General features: G+C 56.2%; 1 protein-coding gene across 2 annotated transcripts; it reads left to right on the forward strand.

The window, feature by feature from the left end:
- Nucleotides 1–7666: 7666 nt before the first annotated feature.
- On the forward strand, nucleotides 7667–21032 carry WNT6 (Wnt family member 6). 2 transcript variants are annotated; one of them, XM_071562289.1, is made up of 4 exons: nucleotides 7667–8015; nucleotides 16711–16926; nucleotides 19865–20166; nucleotides 20461–21032. In XM_071562289.1, exons 1-4 carry the CDS (start codon nucleotides 7667–7669, stop codon nucleotides 20920–20922), a joined length of 1329 nt encoding a protein of 442 aa, XP_071418390.1. In that variant the 3' UTR covers nucleotides 20923–21032. The 2 variants fall into 2 exon arrangements, with proteins under 2 accessions (XP_071418390.1, XP_071418389.1); XM_071562288.1 differs by lacking the exon at nucleotides 7667–8015 and having other exon boundaries at nucleotides 16728–16926.
- Nucleotides 21033–21580: the final 548 nt, after the last annotated feature.

The following is a 21580-nucleotide window of genomic DNA, read 5'->3' on the forward strand; positions in this document are numbered from 1 at the left end:
CATCAGGTCCTGGGGCTGTGGGGCAGGGATGTGCTCTGTCCAGGTGTCACACCTGGGGCTTCTGGTACCATGCCTTTGGCTGGGACATCCCAGTGATGATCATTAACCACCTTTATCGGGTGATGGGTTCAAGGTGCTGGACAGGGAGGTTGTGCCCTCAGGTTGGGCTATTCTTGCCCTCTGTCATGCCTCACGGGGAGGCAGAGAGTGTCCTGCACTGTGTTCCAGGCTGATGCCTTGTGTGGTCCCTGCCACCCCTGTGCCTGCAGACACCCCTGAGTCTCCCCAGGCTGGGACAGCCAAGCGTGGGCGCCTGCCGCCATCTCATGGCTGCTCACAGCCAGGTCTACCGTTTGCCCTGCCCCGGCTGGGGCCGGAGCCGGGGCAGCAAGAGAGCCTTGGACCCGGGACTGCTTGGGGCTTCCTAGCTTGATGCCTGGACATCCCACGACTCTCGCTCTCCCCAGCAGGGGACGCCTCGTCTTCTCCTAACATGCCGTCACCGCGTTTACCCTTGCTGGAGAGTGAGACCCTACCACCTCTTTAATACCATCAACTCTTGCAAAAAGAGTAAAAGTCTCTCACCATCTTTCTTATAAACCCTTTTATGTATTGAAAGGCTGCAATAAGATATTTCTGAGCCTTCTCTGGGTTGAATAACCCCAAATCTCTCAGCCTGTTTTCATGAGGAAAGTGCACCAGCTCTCAGATCATTTTTTGTGGCCTCCTCTGGGCCTGCTTTAACAGGTTCATGCCTCTCTTGCACTGAGAACCCCAGAGGTGGACACAGTACTCTAGGTGGGCTCTCACAAATGGAACAAGAGCATCACCTCCCCTGCCCTTCTGGCCATGCTTCTCGTTTTCCCGTATCTGACGTGGTCTGCTTTCTGGGCTCCAAGTGCATATTGCCTGTTCATATACTGGTTTTGATCCACTAGTATCCCCAGGCACTTCTCTGCAGGGTTGCTCTCCATCCATCCATCCATCCATCCATCCATCCATCCATCCATCCATCCATCATCATTTATTCAGCCAGAACAGGTACTGGGGTCACCCCGACCCAGGTGCAGGACGTTGTGGAAGGGCAGGTTGTACCACCGCAGCGGCTCCCATGGCCAGTCCCCGGTGCCCAGTAGCCCTCTCGGGGAGGGGACCGTGTTATCCAGGCTACTTCCCGCTCCTGCCGCTAGGCTACGCTCCCCGCCCTCGGACGGCGGCAGTGTCGGCGGGGACCAGCCGGGGGCTCCGCCGGGGCCGCTACCAGGGTTATGGGGGAGGCCGTGCATAAGGGAGGGGTGGAGTGTCGGGTGAGTCACTCCCCTGCGGGAGCTGCTCGGCGGGGACTTTCGAAGGGAAGCGTCTGGGCCATGACACATCCTCTGCCGGAGGATGCCGCGAGGAGCCGGGGACAACGCCCGCTCTCGGGAGGTCCCCAAGTACAGGGCCAACTCAGCTTGTCAAGCGGGGCGAAGCGAGAGAGCAAATGCTGCCTTAATCCATGAGGATGTGGAGCTGAGGGTGGAAGTTCCCATCTTGTGTGTTGCTCTTCCCCAGGGTTGCTGCAACACTCCATCCCACAGATGCATTTCCAAGTTCGACCCCATCTCACTGGTGGGACCTGTGGGTGCAGACACTGTGGGACACCCCTGCTGCTCTGCTCCTCAACCCATCCACCACATACTGCTCATGGAGGATCCTGTCTGCTGGTCCTGCTGGGATGAAGGGAAAGCTTCATTACGTGACTTGTGCAGTGTCACCCAGGAGCTGGAAATTTTTCCCAGGCCTGCATCCTCTAACCCTGATTTGCTCTCCCATAGCCGGTGAGGGGGGAAATGGAGTGTCCCAGGGGAGGGCATCCCTTGACTCACCCCCAGGAAAGCCCAGGCTGTGAGAAGGCTGAGCATGGGTCCCAGGGACTGTAAACAGCCCAAAGAATTCAACTGGAGATGGCCTGTCACGTCAACTGTGTGTCATCACACTCTCATTGCCTGAGTCATGAGCCATGCTGGGGCCAGTGGGGCTGCACAGGGGGCACATGGGAAGATCAAAAGGGATGTAGACAGATCCCAGGCCTGGAGACAGCTACTCCTCTCCCACACAGAGAGTTCAAGTGGGACCCTCTTGGCCCTCTCCCAAATGTCCCTGTCCCCTCATTTCCCTCCATCTGACCCCTTACACCCAGGCAGGATCTTGGGGACAGCATAAAGCTTTTGAAACAAGAGGTAAATCAAACAGCACCGTGGTGTGTTCCTCATTACTATCACACAGGGCTCAGCACCTTACAGCAAGCTCTGCTCTGGTCTCCCCCTGCTTTGTGCCCCATAGGACCCTGGTGGGCCAGGACCTTTCCCCGAGGACGTGAGAGCAGGATGCCTGAGTGAACCCAGGACTGGCATCCCGTTATCGCAGGAGATGGGAGGCAGCCCTAGGCTGCTCTCAAGTGGTCCTGGCTGATTAGTGACTTCAAGTGCCTGTGGAGTTATTCTAAGTCAAGTAGGCGTGAAGGGAACCAACCTGGGACCGGCAAGACCAGCCCTGGCTTTCCTGGAGTCCCCCATCACCTCTGCTCCCTGCCAAACTCTTCAAGCTGGGGAGGTGTCTCCCCCCTCCAGCTGCTCTCCCTGTCCCTTACTCCTCCTGCAAAAAGCTGTTTGCTCCAGCCCAAAGCAAACCTGATTTTATCTCCTGACTCCATTCCCTTGGCTGTGGGCCATGGTCGATGCCTCCCACACAGAACTTGTGAAGCCCATTCGGGGACCCGTGCACAGAGCAGGCTGTGTGTGCTGCCACATGACATCATGTTTACGGCCCGCAGGGGCCCAAGGACAGCGACATCGCTCTCAGCCCAAGAAATATGTGTCTTCCCGTCGATGGACAGATGGCTGTGCAGGGAGCTGGAAGGAGTGGGACTGGCCATGCCTCCCTGAAAAGGGGTGGTTTCAGCTTTGCTGCACTGCAAGCCAGTCCCCCTGGCATCAGTTTCCTCTCTGGGCAGTGGAAAACAGATCTTGTGCTAGCAATGAGGGTGCACTGCTGCAGCAGCAAGAGGTCAGGCCCTCAAACTGCACAGAGAGAAAGGCAAATTTTCTCCTCTTGGGATGCAGATGTTCCCTTCTCTCCCAGGAGAGAGCTGGGCCTTTGCTGCTGCTGTGTGAAACTTAGATTGTTTGGAAAGAACAAAAACATCCAGAGCCACACAGGCTCACTAAAGACTGCTAGGACCATTCTTTCTCCTGTCCATCCATCCATCCATCCATCCATCCATCCATCCATCCATCCATCCATCCATCCATCCATCCACACTTGCATGTCTTTCTCACAGCCATCTCTCCATCCATCTACGAAGCTGTCTCTACACTCAGCCATCCATCCATCCATCAACAAATGTGTGCATCACTCTTCCCACCCATTCCCACACCTGCTTGTCCATTCAGATAGCCTCTTACCCATTTGTCTGTTCATCCTCCCATTCACCCCCTCCATCCATCCATCTCCCACCTGTCAGTGCCTAAGGGATGCCCAGCCTTCCTTGAGAGTATGGTGCTTGCTGACAGGTGTGTGCATGTGTGTGTGTGGGACATGTTGGCCATGTGAAGCACTGTGGGCAGCAATGTCCCAGGCTGTGTCCACCTCTGGGGCAGGGACAGAAGTGCTGGCCACAGGGAAGGGGGGCTTGTCTAATTTACGAATGGGTCCCAAGGTCACTGTCAGCACCAGATGGCACCGATATGGGGACAGGTTCTCGTCAGCTCCACTTGCCACCCACTGGTCTGAAATGAAAGGGCTCTGCACTCCGAAAAGGCCCCAGATACTCAGCCCTGGAGATGGGCAGCACTGTGGCTGAGCATGGGAGACTCCGAGGAGTAAGTCCTAGTGTGGCTCTCCCCAAATTTGCCGTCACTCCAGCACGATAGATCTCGTGTATTTGTGTCAGTTGGGAGCTCAGCCCTGGGGGCCACCCTCTGCTTTGAGCACTGGAGCATGCCCTGTGTCATCACCATCTCCCACTGGTGACACAATCCCAGGGAGGGCTCCATCCTCATTGTCCTCCTGGCTGCTACAGGCCTTTCCACTGACTGTTACCCTGCATTGGAGTTCCCCGGCTGTGAGCAGCCATGGATGGGGACCGTGTTGTTTTAGTAAGATCATTCTCCTCCTGCTGTGAGGTTGCAACCCCAAGCTTATGACATCACAGTGCGCTGCCATGGAGATACTGGGATGTCACAAACACAGTTCGATGACCTCACTGCAGGAGCAGGAGATGAGGCCAACCTGGGTTTGATTGCCAATGTCCTCAGGAATAAAAAGGAGGGGAGGGACGCTGGGAAAGTATGCAGCCGCTGAGTGCTGGGGTGTTTGGGTTGGAAATCGCTGCACTTTCCCCACAGCAGGAAAGGCCCATTCCATCCTCCCCCTGTCCGCTCCCTCCCAGCAGTCAAAGTCCCCCAGCCTTGTGGCTGTGGGGCAGGGGGGTTATGGGAGCAGAGCACCCCTATCCCTGCCCTTAGGGCTGTGTTTTTGGGAGTGAGACAGCTCAGCACAGCATCAAGGCACCAGCTTAGAGGCAGAGCCAGTTCAGTGGGGGGTGCAGGATGGGACACTCTGGGGATGCTTTGTCCCATGAGCAGGGTGGGGATCACTGGGCATGCTGACACAACGGGCAGAGTGAGTTGGGCTCTGGGGGAGGTCTCTTCTTCCTCAAACAAATTTCAAGGACTTACTGCTATATGGGGACATGATTCCCCATCAGAGGACCCTGAAGCTGGACCCCAAAGCACCCCTTGTTCCTGCCCACCCCATTTGTCCCCTCCCAAGCCCATAAAAAACAGCCTCTCCTGGGGACCAACCCACACTGTCCCACCACCCTTCCCCACCGCATCTGAGTTCTCTATCCTTCACAGACCTCTCTACTGGGGAAAACATGGCTGGTGGGGGGGGGGGGCATCCATCCCCCCCCATCTGTCTGCTGCAGGGGTGCAGAGGTGTCTGCTCTCCCCCTGCATCCTCCATCATTAATTTCCATCAGTGGCCAAGAGGGGCTGGGGCTGCCTGGGGGTGGCCGAGGAACACAGCGCTTTCCCCTGATAGCAAAAATAAATACATTAAAATTCTTGCAGGAGGCAGAAGAATGCGGGACGGCAGGAAAAAATTGTTTTATAATTTGTAATAACACAAAAGCCAGGACGGGGGGAGTAAGCTGCAAGAGGGAAGGAAAGGCAGAGACAAAGGATCAGCTGCGATGGTGGAGGCTGCTTCAGGGTGGCAGTGGCGTCCCCATTGCCATGGCTTAGTGTCACTACTGTGTCCTTGTCTCCTGAAGTATGTGTCCCTTTGAGTCTTGTTGCAGAAGGGGAGGAAGTGAGAAAACTGCTGGGTCTGGGACAGCATCACTACCCATCTGTTTAAGTAGGTCTTAGCATCTCTGTGTCTCAGTTTCCCCTTGCTAAAGGGGAATTTTTATGCAACTATGAGAAAAGTTGTGAAACAAGGGCAAACTCCTGGCATCCCTCCCATCCCAGCCCTTCTGGTCCTGGCACAAGGCAAGGACCCCACCTTTGTCCACCCTGCCCCACCAGCCTCTCAGGGGGGGTTGCTATAGGACCCAGGCAATGGGACCAGTTCCCATAAACGTGCTGGGGCATCACAGTCCCCCCAGCTCCCTCCAGCCTCATGCAGAGCTAGGACATGATAAGGCGAGTTGCTGAGCACCAGCCGCACCTGCTCGTCGAGACGGCACCCTCCGGCCCCCCGCTCCCCTCTTCGGGGCAAAATCAAAGGGATTTTTCTGCCCTTAGGAAATCAGATAAAGGCTTCTCACCTGCCCTGCTCTGCCTTTGCGCGAGGAGGCCAGGCGCTAGGGGCGGGAGGGACAACAGGCACTTTCAACACGCCGGCAGATGAGTCGTGCTTGCAGCAAGCTCTGACTGCAGGGAGTGGGCCCTGGGCACCGTGTCAGCTCTCCTACTCTTTAGCAGGGATGTCCCCTCGCCATAAGTTACCCGTTGCTGACATTGCCCCCAATATTTGAGGTGATGGGATTCCTTTAGGGCAGGTAGGATGGTGGGTGAAGGCAAAAGACAAGAGGAACTGGGCATGGTGTGGCAGCCCTGACACAGTGCCCAGCTCATGAAAGGTTCCCATGTCCTGTGTCCCCATGCTGTGGCCAGGGCAGCTCAGTCCTGGTCACCATGCCAAGGGTGCAGGCCAGGAGCTTGGTTTCTGTGTGTGATGGCACAGAAGGAGCTGGTGTGAAACCTTCAGAGGTGGTGAAAGTCTCTTACCTCCTTTGCCTAGGAGAGAGAGGAGAATTGTGCCAAGCTGCAGATAAAACCCAAGTCATTCACCACGAAATGATGCTGGTGGGGGGTGAACATGCCCAAATGAAGGGACGAAACTGCTGGTGATTGAAGCAAGGGGAGCAGTGATGGGCAAGCCAGGGGCTACAGGTGGGCAGGGGATGGGAGGCCAGAGAGGGTGACAGAGATCAAATTGCTGCTGGAGGGAGGGGTGAGCTCACCAGCAGTGAGAGTGCTCTGCTTTGCCCATTGCTGGTGGCAGACACCCCCATTTATCTTGGGATAGTCCAGTGGGCTGTCTGGGTGCTCAGCGGTGGTGGGTGCAGAGGTAAATTGGGACTCCCCAGGGCAGCTGTCCCAATCCCACGATCTATGGCCAGGATGCTACCTGGCTGGGAGCTGCATCCCCAATCTCTGCTTAGAGTTATGAATAGTACAAGAAGAATCAGAGATCCAGAGCACTGGGAAGCCATTCCTGAGGCTCTTCTGGGGGGAGAGAATTGGGGTGGCAGTCTTTGGGCACTAGTTCCTCCTGTCCACAGCTGCCCTGGTGCAGCCCCCTGTGGCATCTCAGTTTTCTCCTGCCCCAAGCAACTCCAGCTACTCATCCTGTTGGGTTTAAGTGTTGGGGACTGTGTCCCTTCAGGGTCCTGCTTGCACCTGAGATGAAATCACCATAAGCAATCTGTCCCTCACTGCACCCTTCTCTTAGTCTCTTTTCTCCTGGGGCTGGTTCCCATCTTTCTCCTCCTGCGTGTCCCTGTGCTCCAGGCATGTCTCTCCAGAGCTGCTGGAGTCAGGTGTTGGGAGATGCTTGTGAGGGTCACTCCTCCAGTATCGCCAGGCAAGACAGACTGGTCTAAGGACAGGCAGGGTCATGGAGCCAGGGTTGTGCCAGGCAAACCCAGTGCAGGGACAGGGGCCCGGCATGGCTGTGCTGGCGGGAAATGCAGGGATGGCAAGGCCATGACAGGTGTGTCAGGGTCGGGCAGCAGTGTGACTGGCAGGTGTGGAGGACACCTCGAGGTCTGGTCGGGTTTGGTAGAGGTGCGGCAGGACCCCGGGTGGAGCCGTGCAAGGCTGTGCCAGGCAGGGCTGTGCCAGGCAGGTCCGCGGCAGATCCTGGGGCTGCGGGGACAGAGTGTGTCAGGCAGATCCTGCAAAAAGGGCTGCACGTCCAAGCGCGGCGGTGGGATGCGGGGCTGGAAAGGCTGCGGCCACCGTTCCACTGCTGGAGGGTGCCCGTGGACGTGGCCGTGCCCACACCGTGTCCGTGGCTGCGCGCCGGGAGCGGAGCCTGGCACCCGGGAGTCCCCCCGCCCGGCCCTCCCTGTCCGTCCCCCCGGGCTCCGGTTTCCCTGTCGGAGCAGATGCTTTCGCAGCCCCGTCCCTCCTCCTCCTCCTTCTCCGGAGCAGCCTCCGCGCCGCGCTCCAGCCTCCCGGAGTTGCCTGCCCAGCCCAGCCCAGCCCTGCCCAGCCTGACCCGGCCCGGTCCGGCTGGCCGTGTTGTCCCTCCCGGTCCGGCCCGGTGGAGGGAGGCAGCGGGCACCCACCCGCCGGGGCACCGGCCAGACCCTTCGGGCTGCCCGGCTCCCCGCGGGTGGCGCGGAGCAAGTTCGACGCTTCCCTCAGCCCTGGCAGGATGCTGCCTTCCTCCCGGACCCAGCTGGGGCTCTTCTTCATCCTCCTCTGCCCCGCCAATATCATCGGGCTCTGGTGGTGAGTAGAACATCCCGAGGGGGAAATGCAGGAGGACGTGCAGGGTCCCTCTGTCTCTGGGGGTGGTCCTCCCACCCCAGCTTGGAGACAACAGAGTCCTCTACACCCAGGACACCACTTGGGTGGGGACTGCTGCTTGCTGGCCATGAAGATCCAGATCGGGGCACCCACATGCTGTCAGGATTTGGGCACACAGGTGTGTTGGGGACACCAGGGTGGGGAACCCCAGGTGTATGGGACACACAGCTCCTGTGGAGAGAACTGCATTCTGTCTCCCTGAACCCCAAGCCTTCAGTCTGGGAGAGTTGTAAGCCTGAGGGGTGGGGAAGGTGAGTCGGGGCCTCCAGACCACTCCAGTAAGTCAATTTTAATTAAAAGCTGGAGGGTCCCTACTGTGTCCCCCCTGAACGGTGGTCTGGACACGGCAGGGACAAAATCCCTATTTGTAATAGTGCCTTCATCAAAGGCAGAGACAGTGCTTTGCAGGATACCAGAGGGGGTGGGGGATTCATTACAGGCGCAGAGCTGGGACCCAGCCTTGGAAAGCCCAGGTATCTGTCGAAACATGAACTATTTAAATCTATTAAGAATTTCACCCAGCCTGTCTTTATCCGGTTTTAAGTGCTTAGATTCCAGCTCCCTGGCGTGCTGTTCGGGCTATCATTCATTATCTGAGGCTATTCGTCTCCACATTGTTACACTCTTTTGACCCCTAAAATAAAGCTCTCCATAAGCCTTTCCCCTCTCAGTCCCCTGCCTGCCCATCAGTGATTTATTCCACATCTCCATTCACTTCACCAGTCCTGGCTCCAGGGATGCAGGGCAAAAGCAAGGGCTTTGGTGAGTATAAATGGTGCTGTTGTGGTCAGTTGTACACCAGCTGAGAGTTTCTCCTCAGAGCACGAGCACTCCATTTATTGCCAGGCAGGGATTTAATGTGGGGCTGAGAGGGGCTTGCATTGGGTTTTTTTTGCTAGAGGAGAAAAAGAGGCAGGGCAAAAGCAGAAGCTTTGGTGAGGATAAACGGTATTGTTATGGTCAGTTGTACACCAGCTGAGAGTTTGTCCCCAGAGCACAAGCACTGTGTTTATTGCCAGGCAAGGGTTTAACATGGGTCTAAGAGGGGGTTGTCTTGTTTGTTTTGGTTTTTTTTTGTTTGTTTGGGGTTTTTTTGGGTTTTTTTTTTTGTTTGTTTTTTTGTTTGTTTTTTTTTGGTTTTTTTTGGTGTTTTTTTTGGTTTTTTTTTTGCTAGAGTTGAGAACAAGGCAGGGCAAGCGCTGGTTGGGGCAGGGTGTCTGTGGAGGATCTCCATGCTCCCTGCCACCCACCTCAGGATAGCTGTTGCCATCGCAGGACACATTCCTTCTTGCTGCCTGAAACATGCTGTTTTTCGTTGGCTAATTCTCAGACCCATATACAACTGTCCCTTCAGCCCTCAGTGCTTTCTCTGCCCTATCATCATCAATACCCACCTAGTGAGCCCTCACCTCCAAGATCAGGTCCTGTGCTTCAGCTTCAAGAACATCTGCCTATGGCTGGAGCATTTAGAGGGGAAGCAGAAGTTCATTTTGCCTTCAATTCAGAAACAGGCAGACAACACCAGCAAGGGCAGGGTGCTGAGGTACTGCTGCCCCCTGCCCTGGCTGCTCAAAGCCATGTCTCACCATGGAACCTGGGTCCTGCTGCTGCTGTGACCATGCCATGCACGTGCTGGCAGCACCGACTTGGGGAGATTAGCAGGATTTGGCAGAGGAGAGGAAGGGGTCAAACTAGTTTTTTCTTCATTTAAAAAAGAGAAGGAAAGGACCCTTTAATTTAAGAATAATAACTCGGCTTCCTGCAGTACAGCCGAATGCACCAGGCAGTGCAACGGCTGCAGGGGAATCACCAGCATACACTCTGCTTCACTCCAGAGCCAGCAAGCCTGGAGGAGGTGGTGGTGGTGTGTGGATGAGACCACCAGCACCACCAAATGAACGTGCTGGACTTCCTGGGACAGGGCACAGGAGTGGCTGGCTGAGTCATGAGCTGCTTCCTTCAGTGCTTGGAGTTTTGGCCCCCAGCTGAGATCATTCCTCATTTCTAGGGAGCCCTTCCTATGCTGGGAAAAGAAGTCCAGGTGCTGCCTGACCCCTTGAACCAGCTCAAGACAGGCATCTTCCCATATGCCTGCTCCTGGTACTGGTCCCCTTTCTCAGGTCTGGGTAGCACTGGTGTCTGTGGTTTTTGCTGTTGGTGGTGAGTTCAGAAGTGCAGCTATGAGTTGTGCCAGAGTTCCTGGAAGCTCCAGGACTGGTGGCATTGATAGAACTGTTCCCTGCTGTCACTGTCACAGATGCATAGGGACTTCAGTGGCATGCTTACATATGTGCATGACTGGGCATCTGTGGGTGCTTAGCCCAGGGGCCAGGTTCCCCTGGGCAAGAAAGGAATGTCTCTACTGCCCTCCCCATCCCACCCCTGAATGCATTAGCTGTGGGGTGATGGGAATGCAGGGGTTGCCTGTTTGAGGCAAATTTTTCTCCAACTGGTGACAAACTAATTTGTGAGAGTGGCGCAGTAGCGTGTAGCTGGTTTGGGTCCCAGGAGAAACAGCACCCAGGCAAGGCATGCAGGTTTTAGCTAGAGCAGAGTTAATTAAAACCATGACATCTGGCCCCTAATGGGTGGTAACTACACCTGTTGGGGTCCTAGCAGATGGCTGAACCTATAGAAAAATGTTCAAGTGTGATGTACAAGCACTGACATCATACTAGTGATGTTGTAGCCTGAGAAAGAGCATCCTCATTGTGTTAGGATGCCCCCAGAGTGCTCACCGAAAATACAGATACCCTTGTCCTACACATCCTTTGCCCCTGTGTCTAAGAAGAAGAACAGGTACAGGGGAACAGGCAGGCACAGACCTTTCTGTGGCAGAAGGGAGCAGGCTATGGTCAGTGCCAATGGAAGATGTGTCACTCAGATGCTGTTGGTACCTTGGTTAGTGCGAAGCTACAGGGAATGTGCTCTCCTTTCTCCCACCAGCCCTGTAAATTCTCTTTCTTCCTCCTCCCCTCTTCTTGATGTGTTTCTTACCCAGTTCCTTGTGCAACAAATAGGGACAAATAGGGACTGCAGTACAAACAGGGACTGCCTGGGGCTTCTGGGCTGGCCCAGAAGGTGCAGGGATACAAGGCAGGCAAACCTGGTGTCTGAGGAGCCCCAGAGAGGTTCAGGGTGGGATTTCAGCCAAACCAGTTTGTGATTGAGCAGTTACTTGCAGGAACAGAGGCACTGCAGAGATGGGGGTGAGCAAAGCCAGGCTTCCTGAGTGCCCACTGACTCTACATGGGTATGGCTGAGAGCAGCTGGAAGATGGAAGAGAGAGCAAGGGGGAAAACCACCTCAGCTGAGATGTGCTCCACTCCAGCTGTGGGTCTGATGGGGCCTGGAGGGATGGACACCTGCCCTCCACCCCCTTCTGATCCATGCACAAGGGCAATGCACCTCCAGGTTTTCATGGGTCTTCTTCAGAGGCACTCAGAGAGGACCTATGCATCAGCACCTGTGGCTGTGCCCTGGCTTCGGGGAGTCCCAGACCCACATTCCCTGAGCCACACACCTCTAGATGGTTTCATGCACCAGTAGCCTCCTCTTTTCTCCCACTGCCCTGACCAGCACCCACACTGCAGAGCCTGTAAGGGCAGGCTGCCGAGCTGTAGGGCCCTGCCTACGTGACTTAGAGTGAGCACTGAGTCACCCTGTGGGCTTGCTGACCTACAACTGTGACCCCATGGTGCCCAGCAGACTGGGCACTCCAGCCTTCCCAGCCAGGCATGCCCTCACCCCTGGAGCAGCACCATATAGGCAGCAATGAATCTCCCACTGTGGGGGTCTCTGTCCGCTGCCATCTCCCTATACTTCTGCTGGGGCAGCTGCTGACCTGTTGGATTTTTCAAAGAAAAAAATGTTTCCCTTGCACTTTTTGAGATGGCTACTAGTTCCAGCATTAGGCTAATTGTGTTCTCCCTCAAAGGCAGCTGAGCTTTTCCCCATGCCATCCCTTGTCCCTTCTCCTGGTCACATCCTCTCTCCCATGGTGCTACCCAGTCTGCTCAGCCCTGCTGTACACATACCCCAAACTGGAGGGCTTGTCTGGGTTCTGCATCTGAGGCTTGACCCCTTCAAATACCCATCATGTAGAAGAGCTGGGCACACCCCAATATCTGCCCAAGCTTTGTAGGGTCCTGCCACCACATGTGGCACTTGCATTTGGGCATAAGCTAGCCCAGTCCTGATGCCACCCCAGCTCCATCCTCTGCCAGCACCTGAGGAAGAACACAGTGACCACAGGTGGGTGAATATCTTTCTTTTTAACCCAACCCTTCCAGGGTTTGGACACAGCTTTAGAACCACCACCTCTGCAGGTGCCTGCTCCCTCCATCCTCCCTGGTACCTGTAGCACAAGTTTGGGCAGCTCCTGTTGGCAAGCACCTGGCCTCAGCATGACCCTGCAGCCAGCAAGTCCATGGGTTGATGCTATGCCATGCCAAAGCCTCTTTTCTTTAGGCAGCTTACCAGCTGTTTGCATGACATCCTTGCAAAGGAGGTGTAAAGAGGAGAGCAAGGAACAGGATCCCTCTGCTCTCTTCAACCTGCGGCATTTTCTGCTCCGTCAGTGCCCCTGGTCCTGCTTGGTAGATGAACCCTGGCTGTGTCCCACCAGGGCAGTGACTTGCTTCTTACCCACCACACCCTCATGGACCTCCTGCCCTGTTTTCCACACCCAGCTTCCTTGGTTATTGGTAGCACCCATGCATCAACCTGTGTGAGGGGCTGAGTGCCCACCACACATCTGCATGGGCTGAAGGGGGAGATGGACAGGAGAAAATTCATCTGTGTGTCCCCCTCTCCCTGTTTGCACACCTTGGAAAGAGATGAGTTCCCTTTGGGTTCAACTTCCTTGTAAGGCTGTCACTGAGTGTGACATCATTGTGTGGGACATGGGGTAACCTGTTCACCCAAAGGATGGAGTTCAGTTCTCTAGGTCTGACATCCTGCAGTTCTTACCTCTCCAAGTGGGTGCAGAAGCACCTGTGGGCTTAGAGTGAGGAGCTGGGTACCCTAGCACTTTGCATTCCCCTTCTGAAGGCATCCAGGGGCTGGGATAGAGATCTGGATGTAAGGCAAGATATGCCCTTACTATCCCACAGCCGGGTCCCCTTGCCACATGGAAGCACCCAGGCAACAGTACTCAATGGGTGCAGACATGGCAGGTCCAACATAGAGCTGGCACAATCACTGTTCTCCCTTAGGATTTCAGGGTCATGAGGGCCAAGGGAGGCATTTTTCACTCAAGATATGGGTGCCACTTTTGAAGGCTGACCATCCTCTTCCTCATTGTGTGGTTCTGCCAGCCTTACTCTATTGACTTTTTGCAAACCAGGACCTCACTTGCTCCCCTTGATCAATCTGCTGGCAGGGGCTGGGAGGAGCCTTGCTTCACACCATCCCCATGCCCAAGGGGAAGATGGTGGTTTGAGCCAGGCTCCTTCATCTATGATTTTGGCTGGGAATGAGACTGAGACATACTGAAGGCTTCGTGATCATGAGCTGAAATGGAAAAGGCTGGTGATTATGGCTCTTAGGAACCCCCAGCTTCATTGCAGCAGGGGCAGCATCCAGAGCAGAGGGGTTGCATCAGAAGCCCAGCTCCCGTTTGGTGTGTGCCACTGGAACAGGGCTCAGGCTGTGGCTGTGTACAGCCTAAGGGGTCACAGCAGCAGTTTGATGGTGGATTGCAGCTCTTTGTGCCTCAATCTCTCCTTTCACCAGTGGGGATTGTTTCCCTTACACAGGGGTGTTGGGAGTCAGGTCAGAAACTGGGGCTCATTGTCCCGTCTTCTTTCAGGGCAAGACAGCAGCAATTCTGGCAGCCAGAGGGGTGCTGGGGGCAGGAGGGAGGGATGCTGCTGAGCTTCTGAGCCTGTCTGGGGGCTCTTAGGCAGGAGATGGTGGCAGGGAGGTGTGGGGGCCGGGGTGCCTCAGGCAAGTTATGGGGAGCCAGGCTGGCGACCCTGTTCCTTCACCAGGGCAGGGGGAGGAGTGCCCAGCGGCAGAGGTGGGGCACCTTAATTGTAGATGCAGGAGGCCTTGGAGCAGGACAAGCTCAGGCAGATCTGGGCCCTGTGCCGGAGCCCTTGCCAAAGTGGTAGCAGTTTGGCAGCATTTTTCTTGCCCTTGTCTCCCCCCATTCTCCCCCCTTCTCCAAACCCTCCAAAGCAAAACAGCTTTTGGGCTCCCAGCAGCCTCTCTGCACCAGAGAGTGTAGCCCAGCGGAAATTAATATTGTGTTGGACTTAGTCAGCCCACCCCACGCCTTGTTGGCATGGACAGCAAGCTCCTGCACTCTCCCACCAGCCTTGCTGCTGCCTGGACCATGAGTGGAGACCCACACAGTGCCAGTGAGCCACCCGCCAACCCCCAGCCCTGCAAGGCTGAGCTCTTCTTCCCAGCTTGATCCAGCAGGCCAGGGTGAGCTGCAGTTCAGTATTTGATCTGATAGCCCCAGGGCGCGAGCGCATCATTTTTATATGAGTACAAAGAGTCATCTCTTAATGAAAGTCCCATCCTGGCTTCCCTTATTCCCCACCCCACTGGAGAGAGCAGCCAAACCTCTGCTATCCTGTTGCAGATGTCAGGAGCCCATGGTCCCCAAGGATAGCGAGCTTGGAGCCCAACGTGGAGGCTTGAATCCCTGTGTCATTGTGAGATTGAACTGGACAGATTTTCTGGTTATCTTCCTCATGGGCTTCAGTTTTCCCATCTGTGGGGTATCTGTGCCAGACAAGCCACAGCTCTGCAATGCTTCTCCAGCTGCCCCATCCCTTTAGAGAGGGGCCTGTGAATCACGCAGCAAAGGGAAACTGAGCTGCTGGGAGTGTGGGCTTGCCTCAGTTTCCCTGCTGAAGGTCCCTTTTGTGGGCTGTGCATCTCTGTTGAGCTGTTTAACCCTTTAAACCTCCAGCCAAAGCATAAGGGCTTCTTTTCCAGGCTATGTGAGAGAGCACGTCCTCCCCAAGCCCAGCTAGGGTCCAGTAGGCAAGAGATGCAGGAAGCTGGAAAGACTGACATGGGGCAGGGAAATTCTGGCAGGACTTTGAGCTTCAAACAAGGGGCTTGGAGGGGGTTTGCACTGGGGAAAGGATGGCAAGCAAAGTCCTACAGCCTAGAGTCCCAAAGACAGCCTCCCAGCTTGGCAAGAATGAAAAGTAAACATAGAATACAGTTATACTCTGAGATTCAGCTTGTGATTTTTGAGGCCCTGGGGATTGGCCAGACTGTAACGCTCTGGGTTTGGAAGCTGCAGTGCAGCCGCTGCTCCCCAGTGACTGGGACTGATGGCAGCACAGGCTGCCCATGCACTGCTCCCCAGGGGACCCCAGTGAATGCAGCCTCCCAGTCTTCAGGCATCCCTTAGTGATGGGGTATGCTGAGTCCAGCCCAGAGGCTCTGTGGGCATCCACAGACAGGAAAATCATGTTGTTGAGCAGGATGAGCTCTGAGCCCACGGGAGTGGCACTGGAGGCAAGGCAGGACTGAGTGGGGCTGCGTTTAGGGTGCTAATTTGGTGTGGCCCATGGCCGCACTGTCTCCTTGCCACAGGATGGGAGGCATGGGCAGGAGGCTGTCAGTGTGGCATGTTTGCCCTCTAACCACTTGCAGCTCCAATGTTGCCCAGGGCAAAGCTGAAGCATCACCTGCCTCAGCATGGATCATGATGCTGGCAGGCTGCACAGTTGCACGAACTGTGCTGTGGAGGACACTCCAGGCGAAATGGGTGGGGAAAGCACAGGAGTTTCTGTAGCCAGCGGCACACCGGGGAGCATGGTGTCATGCTCAGACTTTGCCTCCCAGCTCAGAGAGCCAGGCATCTCGCTCCAGCTGTTCTGGCAAGAAGGAGCTGCCTCTGACATGGGCCCAGCTGAGACTTGCCCTCCCGCACTGGCATTGGCAGACCTTATGATGCCACCTGCATCCCTCCCTCACACTCCCTCACCCGCCTACAGTTCCATTCCCTGGAGCTTGGATTCAGGGAGGTGAGCACAGGAATCTGGGCAGTAGCCAAGGTGCTTTATCACTGGCAAGGTCACTTATCTAGTCTCCCACGGAGTAAAGCAGTGAGCCCTCCTGGAGAGGGGGAGATGTATCAAGAGCACTTGCTGGACTCCTTGCTGTGTTCACAGCTCTGGGAGATAGTTACATCAGGGCATCAGTCACACTGTGATGGCAGGGCTGAATTGGGTCAGCGTCAGACCCAAACAGCAGGTGCTGAGTAGTACAGTACATCTGCCATCTCCTATCAGAGACACGGACTCACCCCCAGGAATGTCCCCAAGGGTGTAGAGTAGTATGTACCAGTATCATCCTATATCCAGACACATGGTGGAGGATCTGCCCCATTCCCTAAATGGTTGGGCAGGGCCCCGGGTGTTCTCTGGGTGATGGCACACAGGTGCCACCCATACCTTATGTCCTGCCCTCCTTGCATACCTCTCTCTGTCCCTTGTCACCTGGGCTCAGCGCTGAGTTGTCACTGCCCTGCAGTCCTGCCCCATCTCTGGGGCAAGGTCTGGTCATGCTCCATCCCCACCTTGCTTCCTTCTGGGCTTGGGTGCTGGTTTTGCTCTGCTCGCTGTCCCCTCCTGCAGGGCAGTGGGGAGCCCTCTGGTCATGGACCCTAACAGCATCTGCCGCAAGACGAAGCGACTGGCAGGCAAGCAGGCAGAGCTGTGCCAGCTGGAACCAGAGATTGTGCAAGAGGTGGCCAAGGGCACCAAGCTGGGTGTCCGGGAGTGCCAGTACCAATTCCGCTTCCGCCGCTGGAACTGCACCAGCCACAGCAAGTACTTCGGCAAGATCCTGCAGCAGGGTAAGACCAGTGGTTCCTTACCTTCCCATTTTCCAAAATGTCTCCAGTCTGGTCACACACCTCTCCAGGACTCTTGGAGCAGACCTCTGTGTGCATGTGTGTGTGGCGCGCACGTGCGCGCGCGCACGCGTGTGTGTGTGTTCGTGTGTGTGTGCATGTGGTAGGGGTAGGGGGCTGCTCAGCGTTCCATGGTGCAGTCACAATGAGGTGTTACTGCTGGGACATGTCTCCCCGTGTTGTAATGAAGCAATTACCAATGCTCCCAGACAGTGCGGGGCTTCATGAAGCCCAAGAATGCATCCTCGTCTGGAAGTGATTTACTGCTCCCCCAGGACCCCAGGGTGTGCTGGGGAAAGGGGCCCGGGTGGGAGGCAGTGCACAGCTGCTGGGAGCTGCCCCTCACCCTTGTGGGTGCCCTTCACATCCCTCCTCCTGGCCTTGCAGGGAGCAGAGGAGAGAGTGCTTGTCTCCTGTTCCTGTGTCACTGAGTGGGCACCCTGTCACCGCAAGGAACAGGGCTAGGTGGCAGAAAGGGATGTGCAAGTCTCAGCCAGGTGGATACAGTTGTCCCAATCTTGCCCAGCTACATCAAAGTCAGGCAGAGGCAGAGCAAGAGAGCATCCATGAGTGCATACGGGATAGGAAAGCCCTGCCATGCTCCCAAGGGAAAGAGGATGGGGATGGATGGTGCTTCAAGCAAGGAGGGGACATTTGAAGCACCTCAGGCTGGTAGGATCACTTAGTGGGAGGTGAGTTTAGTCCTGCCTCTGTTCCCATGTGGGTCCCCGTGCCATAGCAGATGAAGATGCTGAAGCAAGCCCCAGTCTCCTTGGCTATGCATCTCCTGTGGTGCATGGCCAGGCCAAGGCAAAGTGGGAATGTCCTTGGGCCATATAGAGGGGTTAGGGGACCTCCCTGGTGGCATTGGAAAGGGCACGGTGCCCCGGGTACCCAGTGGCTGCAGACACCAGTGGGGGTCAGAGCTGAAGCCCTGAGGGAGGCACTGGCCCGTGGAAGGCAGACAGGTTCATTTTGCAGATGTGGGTTCCCCCCAACACAGGGAGGTATATTCAGTCAAATGGCAGAGAGCAAGGGCACATGGGGGACACTCCTGGCCCTGAGGTCATGTATTTTCACCCCAACCTGGCAGCAAGGCAGGCAAGATCCATGCCAGGCAGGGATCCAGGATAGAAGTGAGGTGGTAGCAGAGTGTGAGGGCCAGACCAGGTGGTGAATGAAAGGTACTTGTTGATGAGCTGCCAGCTACTCAGGAGCAGCTTGGGTTGGAGGAGTCACAGACACATCAGGCATGGAGATGCTGAAGGGGCCACCACATTGGTTCAGCCTCATTGCTGGGGTGGTCTCTACCCCAAGCAGTGTCCTGGGAACAGTGGTGAGTTTGGGAGTCCCTGGCACTCTGAGGATGTGGGGCATCCCAGGTAGAGCTGTGGAGGTCCTTAACGCCACAACATAGGTGTCAGAAGCCCTGCACTGAGAAATACCAGTAGGCACCAGCCTCCCTGCAAGCCTGCAGAGACTTCATAAAGCATCCCAGAATTTTTGGCGTTCCCAGTTCCATCAGATGAGTAGCTCCCATTCAATATACCTTCCTATCCAAGGATGCTGCAGCAGGTTCCTGTTTCCAGTTGAGGTCTCCCTGGCACAGGCATGGGTGTCCTCTCTTCCCTCTACTGCCTGTGGCAGGTGCAACATGCCAGGGCAGGCTGGCTTGGGGTGGGCGGGTCATGTGCCTGAAGGAGCTGTCAGAGTAGTGGCATCTCTCTGGGGCCCGGCTGGCAGGGTGGCATGGGGACCTCTGCCAGCTGCAGGCTGCCTGCTGAGGGCTCTGCCAGCCTCAGGCAGGAGCAGATGGGTGGTCAGGTGGCCTGGGGGGCAGGAGGGCTTGGGGAGGGGGTGGCATCCCCTTGGTGGCACTGCCAAAAAGACACAAGTGTGCCCAGTTCCTGCTAACGACAGTGGGACTCACGTACTGCTTGGTCTTTTGGAGGAGCCATTCATGGAACTGGTGCCCTAGAATTCCTCTTCCCACAGCCCCTCCCAAGTCAGAATGGTGGAGATGGAGGGATGAGGCACCCCCAAAATCTCACCTTTCCCCTCCTGCCCAGGAATCCCCTGAGTATCATCACCCTGGCCAGCCTTGCCCTGGCATTTGAGTGGGCAGGTGTTCTGCTGGCATGGAGCAGGGGGAGTATAGGAGCCCACTGAGCAGGGTGCCGCGCCCCCGCTGCCAGAATCCCCCCGCTGGCTGCTGCTTCGAGCGGCAGGTCTGGGCAGGGGAAAGATGATTGGAATTTGTGTCCCGGAGCAGAGAGAGACAGGAGCAAATACTAATAATAAATAATCCTGCAGGGTGGAGGCTGTGCTGGTGGAGAGAGGGAGGCAGGCAGCACCCCATGGCAAAGCAGGTATGGGGGGAGAGTAGGCAGCACAGCTTCATCACTGCCACCCTGTAGAGGGGTGAGTGGCACCCTCTGTGTCCCTTGCAGCATTTCTCTCCGGGTACTAGTTTGCAGCTGGGGATGAGATTTTTACTGCTTGGAGGGAAATTGCAGGGTAGTGTGAAGAAGCTGTGAGTATCACATGGGACTGCTCTCTGATCTCTGAGCTTCCCTCTTTCTTATGGGGTGGCACCCATCCTTGCAAGGGGAGGTAGGAGATCTGTTGCTTTTCCACAGCTGGGGTGGAGGAACACTGGTAGGGCCTGGCCATCCCTCACATTCTTCATATCTGCCTGCAAGAGTCAGTTTCTGCCCCAGGCAGCCTGCTCCTGGGTGCGTGCATCACCCAGGGAACAGCACAGCACAGATGAAGGACGAGAAGAACTTGGTCTCACCTCCCATGGGATGTTAGCCTGGGATGTTTGCAGAGTCTTTGCTGGAGCTTACCCCACATCTTGGCTCTGTCTGTTCTCCTGCAGATATCCGTGAAACTGCCTTCGTGTATGCCATCACGGCGGCTGGGGTAAGCCACGCCATCACACAGGCCTGCAGTATGGGAGAGCTGCTGCAGTGTGGCTGCGAGCTGACACGGAGCCGGGCTCCCCCCTCCCCCACGACGGGTCCGGGCACGGAGGGCACGGCCTGGGAGTGGGGAGGCTGTGGGGACGATGTGCAGTTCGGCTATGAGAAATCCCAACAGTTCATGGATGCCAAGAACAAGAAAGGCAAAAATGACATCCGAGCTCTTATCGACTTGCACAACAATGAAGCCGGGCGCTTGGTAAGGCCCCTGCAACTCCCTGGCCTCTGCAGGCATCACACTCTGTGCCCCTACCTAGGTCAGCCCTCCACCTTCAATTACCCCAAGCCATGTACCTGCACCAATTTTGGCTGAAATATGGACCCAGTATTTTTCAGGAACCTTTTTTAGGTGCTTTGGAAACCCACTGTGCTCCTCTCCACTCCCAGCTCCCTTCTCTGGGGCCAGGGCAGCACCAAGAGACAGGGTTTTGGCTGGAGGTGCTGGGCAGGGAGACAGATGACAAAGGGCTGAGCACTGCTTTATCTTCCCCAGGCGGTGCGCAGCTACATGAGGACAGAGTGCAAATGCCACGGGCTGTCGGGCTCCTGCACTCTGCGGACCTGCTGGCGGAAGATGCCCCATTTCCGCGAGGTGGGGGACCGCCTGCTTGAGCGCTTCAATGGGGCTTTCAAGGTGATGGGAGGCAATGATGGGAAAACCCTCATCCCTGTGGGTGACAACATCAAGCCACCTGACAAGCAGGACCTCATCTACTCCGCTGACTCACCCGATTTCTGTTCAGCTAACCGTAAGACAGGCTCACTGGGCACCCGGGGTCGTGTCTGCAACAGCACAGCCATGGACACGAGTGGGTGCGACCTCCTGTGTTGTGGGCGAGGGCACCGGGATGAGACAGTGGTTTTGGAGGAGAACTGCCTTTGCCGCTTCCACTGGTGCTGTGTGGTGCAGTGCCGCAAGTGCTCCGTCCGTCAGGAGCTCAGTCTCTGCATCTGACAGCCTGGGGTCAGCCCAGGACAGCTTGGGGTGCCACCTCCAGGCTCACGCAGGCCCCCTAGGACAGAGACACGTGGAGCCAGTGGCAGAGACAGTATGGGTGAGCCCAGCTCTGCACTCTGGGGAGTCCTGGCTTCCTCAGAGGACATAATGGGGCTTCCTGGCATCCCCATGGCCCCCGTGGTGGGCACTGTGGGTGCAGGGCTTCCACTAATAAAGCTATTTAAAATCGGTGTGCTACAGCACTTCCTGGGGAGGGCTGGGAAGTGCTGACCAGCATTCTGGGATGGGACTGGTCAGAGAGCTGTCCTGCCCCACCTGTGAGTCCCAATCAGCTGCACTTCCTCCAGCCTCTGCTTGGACTATCCCTGCTAGTACCTGTGGCAAAGCCTGCCTCATTTTTTATCCACTCCCTGATTTTCTGTGTGGTTGTCAAGCCCAGAGATATGTATGGCTTAGGTTGAACACTCTCCTGCCCTGCTCTGTAGCTTCCAGGCTGCATGAGTGGAGTCCCATCACCCATGGTTGTCACTGCTTGGAGATGCCAGTTTGTGTCTCACCACCACCTGACCTGGGTTGTTTGCAGTGACATGCAGTCCACAGTCCCTCCACTCATGCCTCATGCTGGAGTTACAACTAGCTGCCCTGACACTATGGT

The sequence above is a fragment of the Pithys albifrons genome, chromosome 8 (genome assembly GCF_047495875.1).
Source record: "Pithys albifrons albifrons isolate INPA30051 chromosome 8, PitAlb_v1, whole genome shotgun sequence".
Classification (NCBI taxonomy): domain Eukaryota; kingdom Metazoa; phylum Chordata; class Aves; order Passeriformes; family Thamnophilidae; genus Pithys; species Pithys albifrons.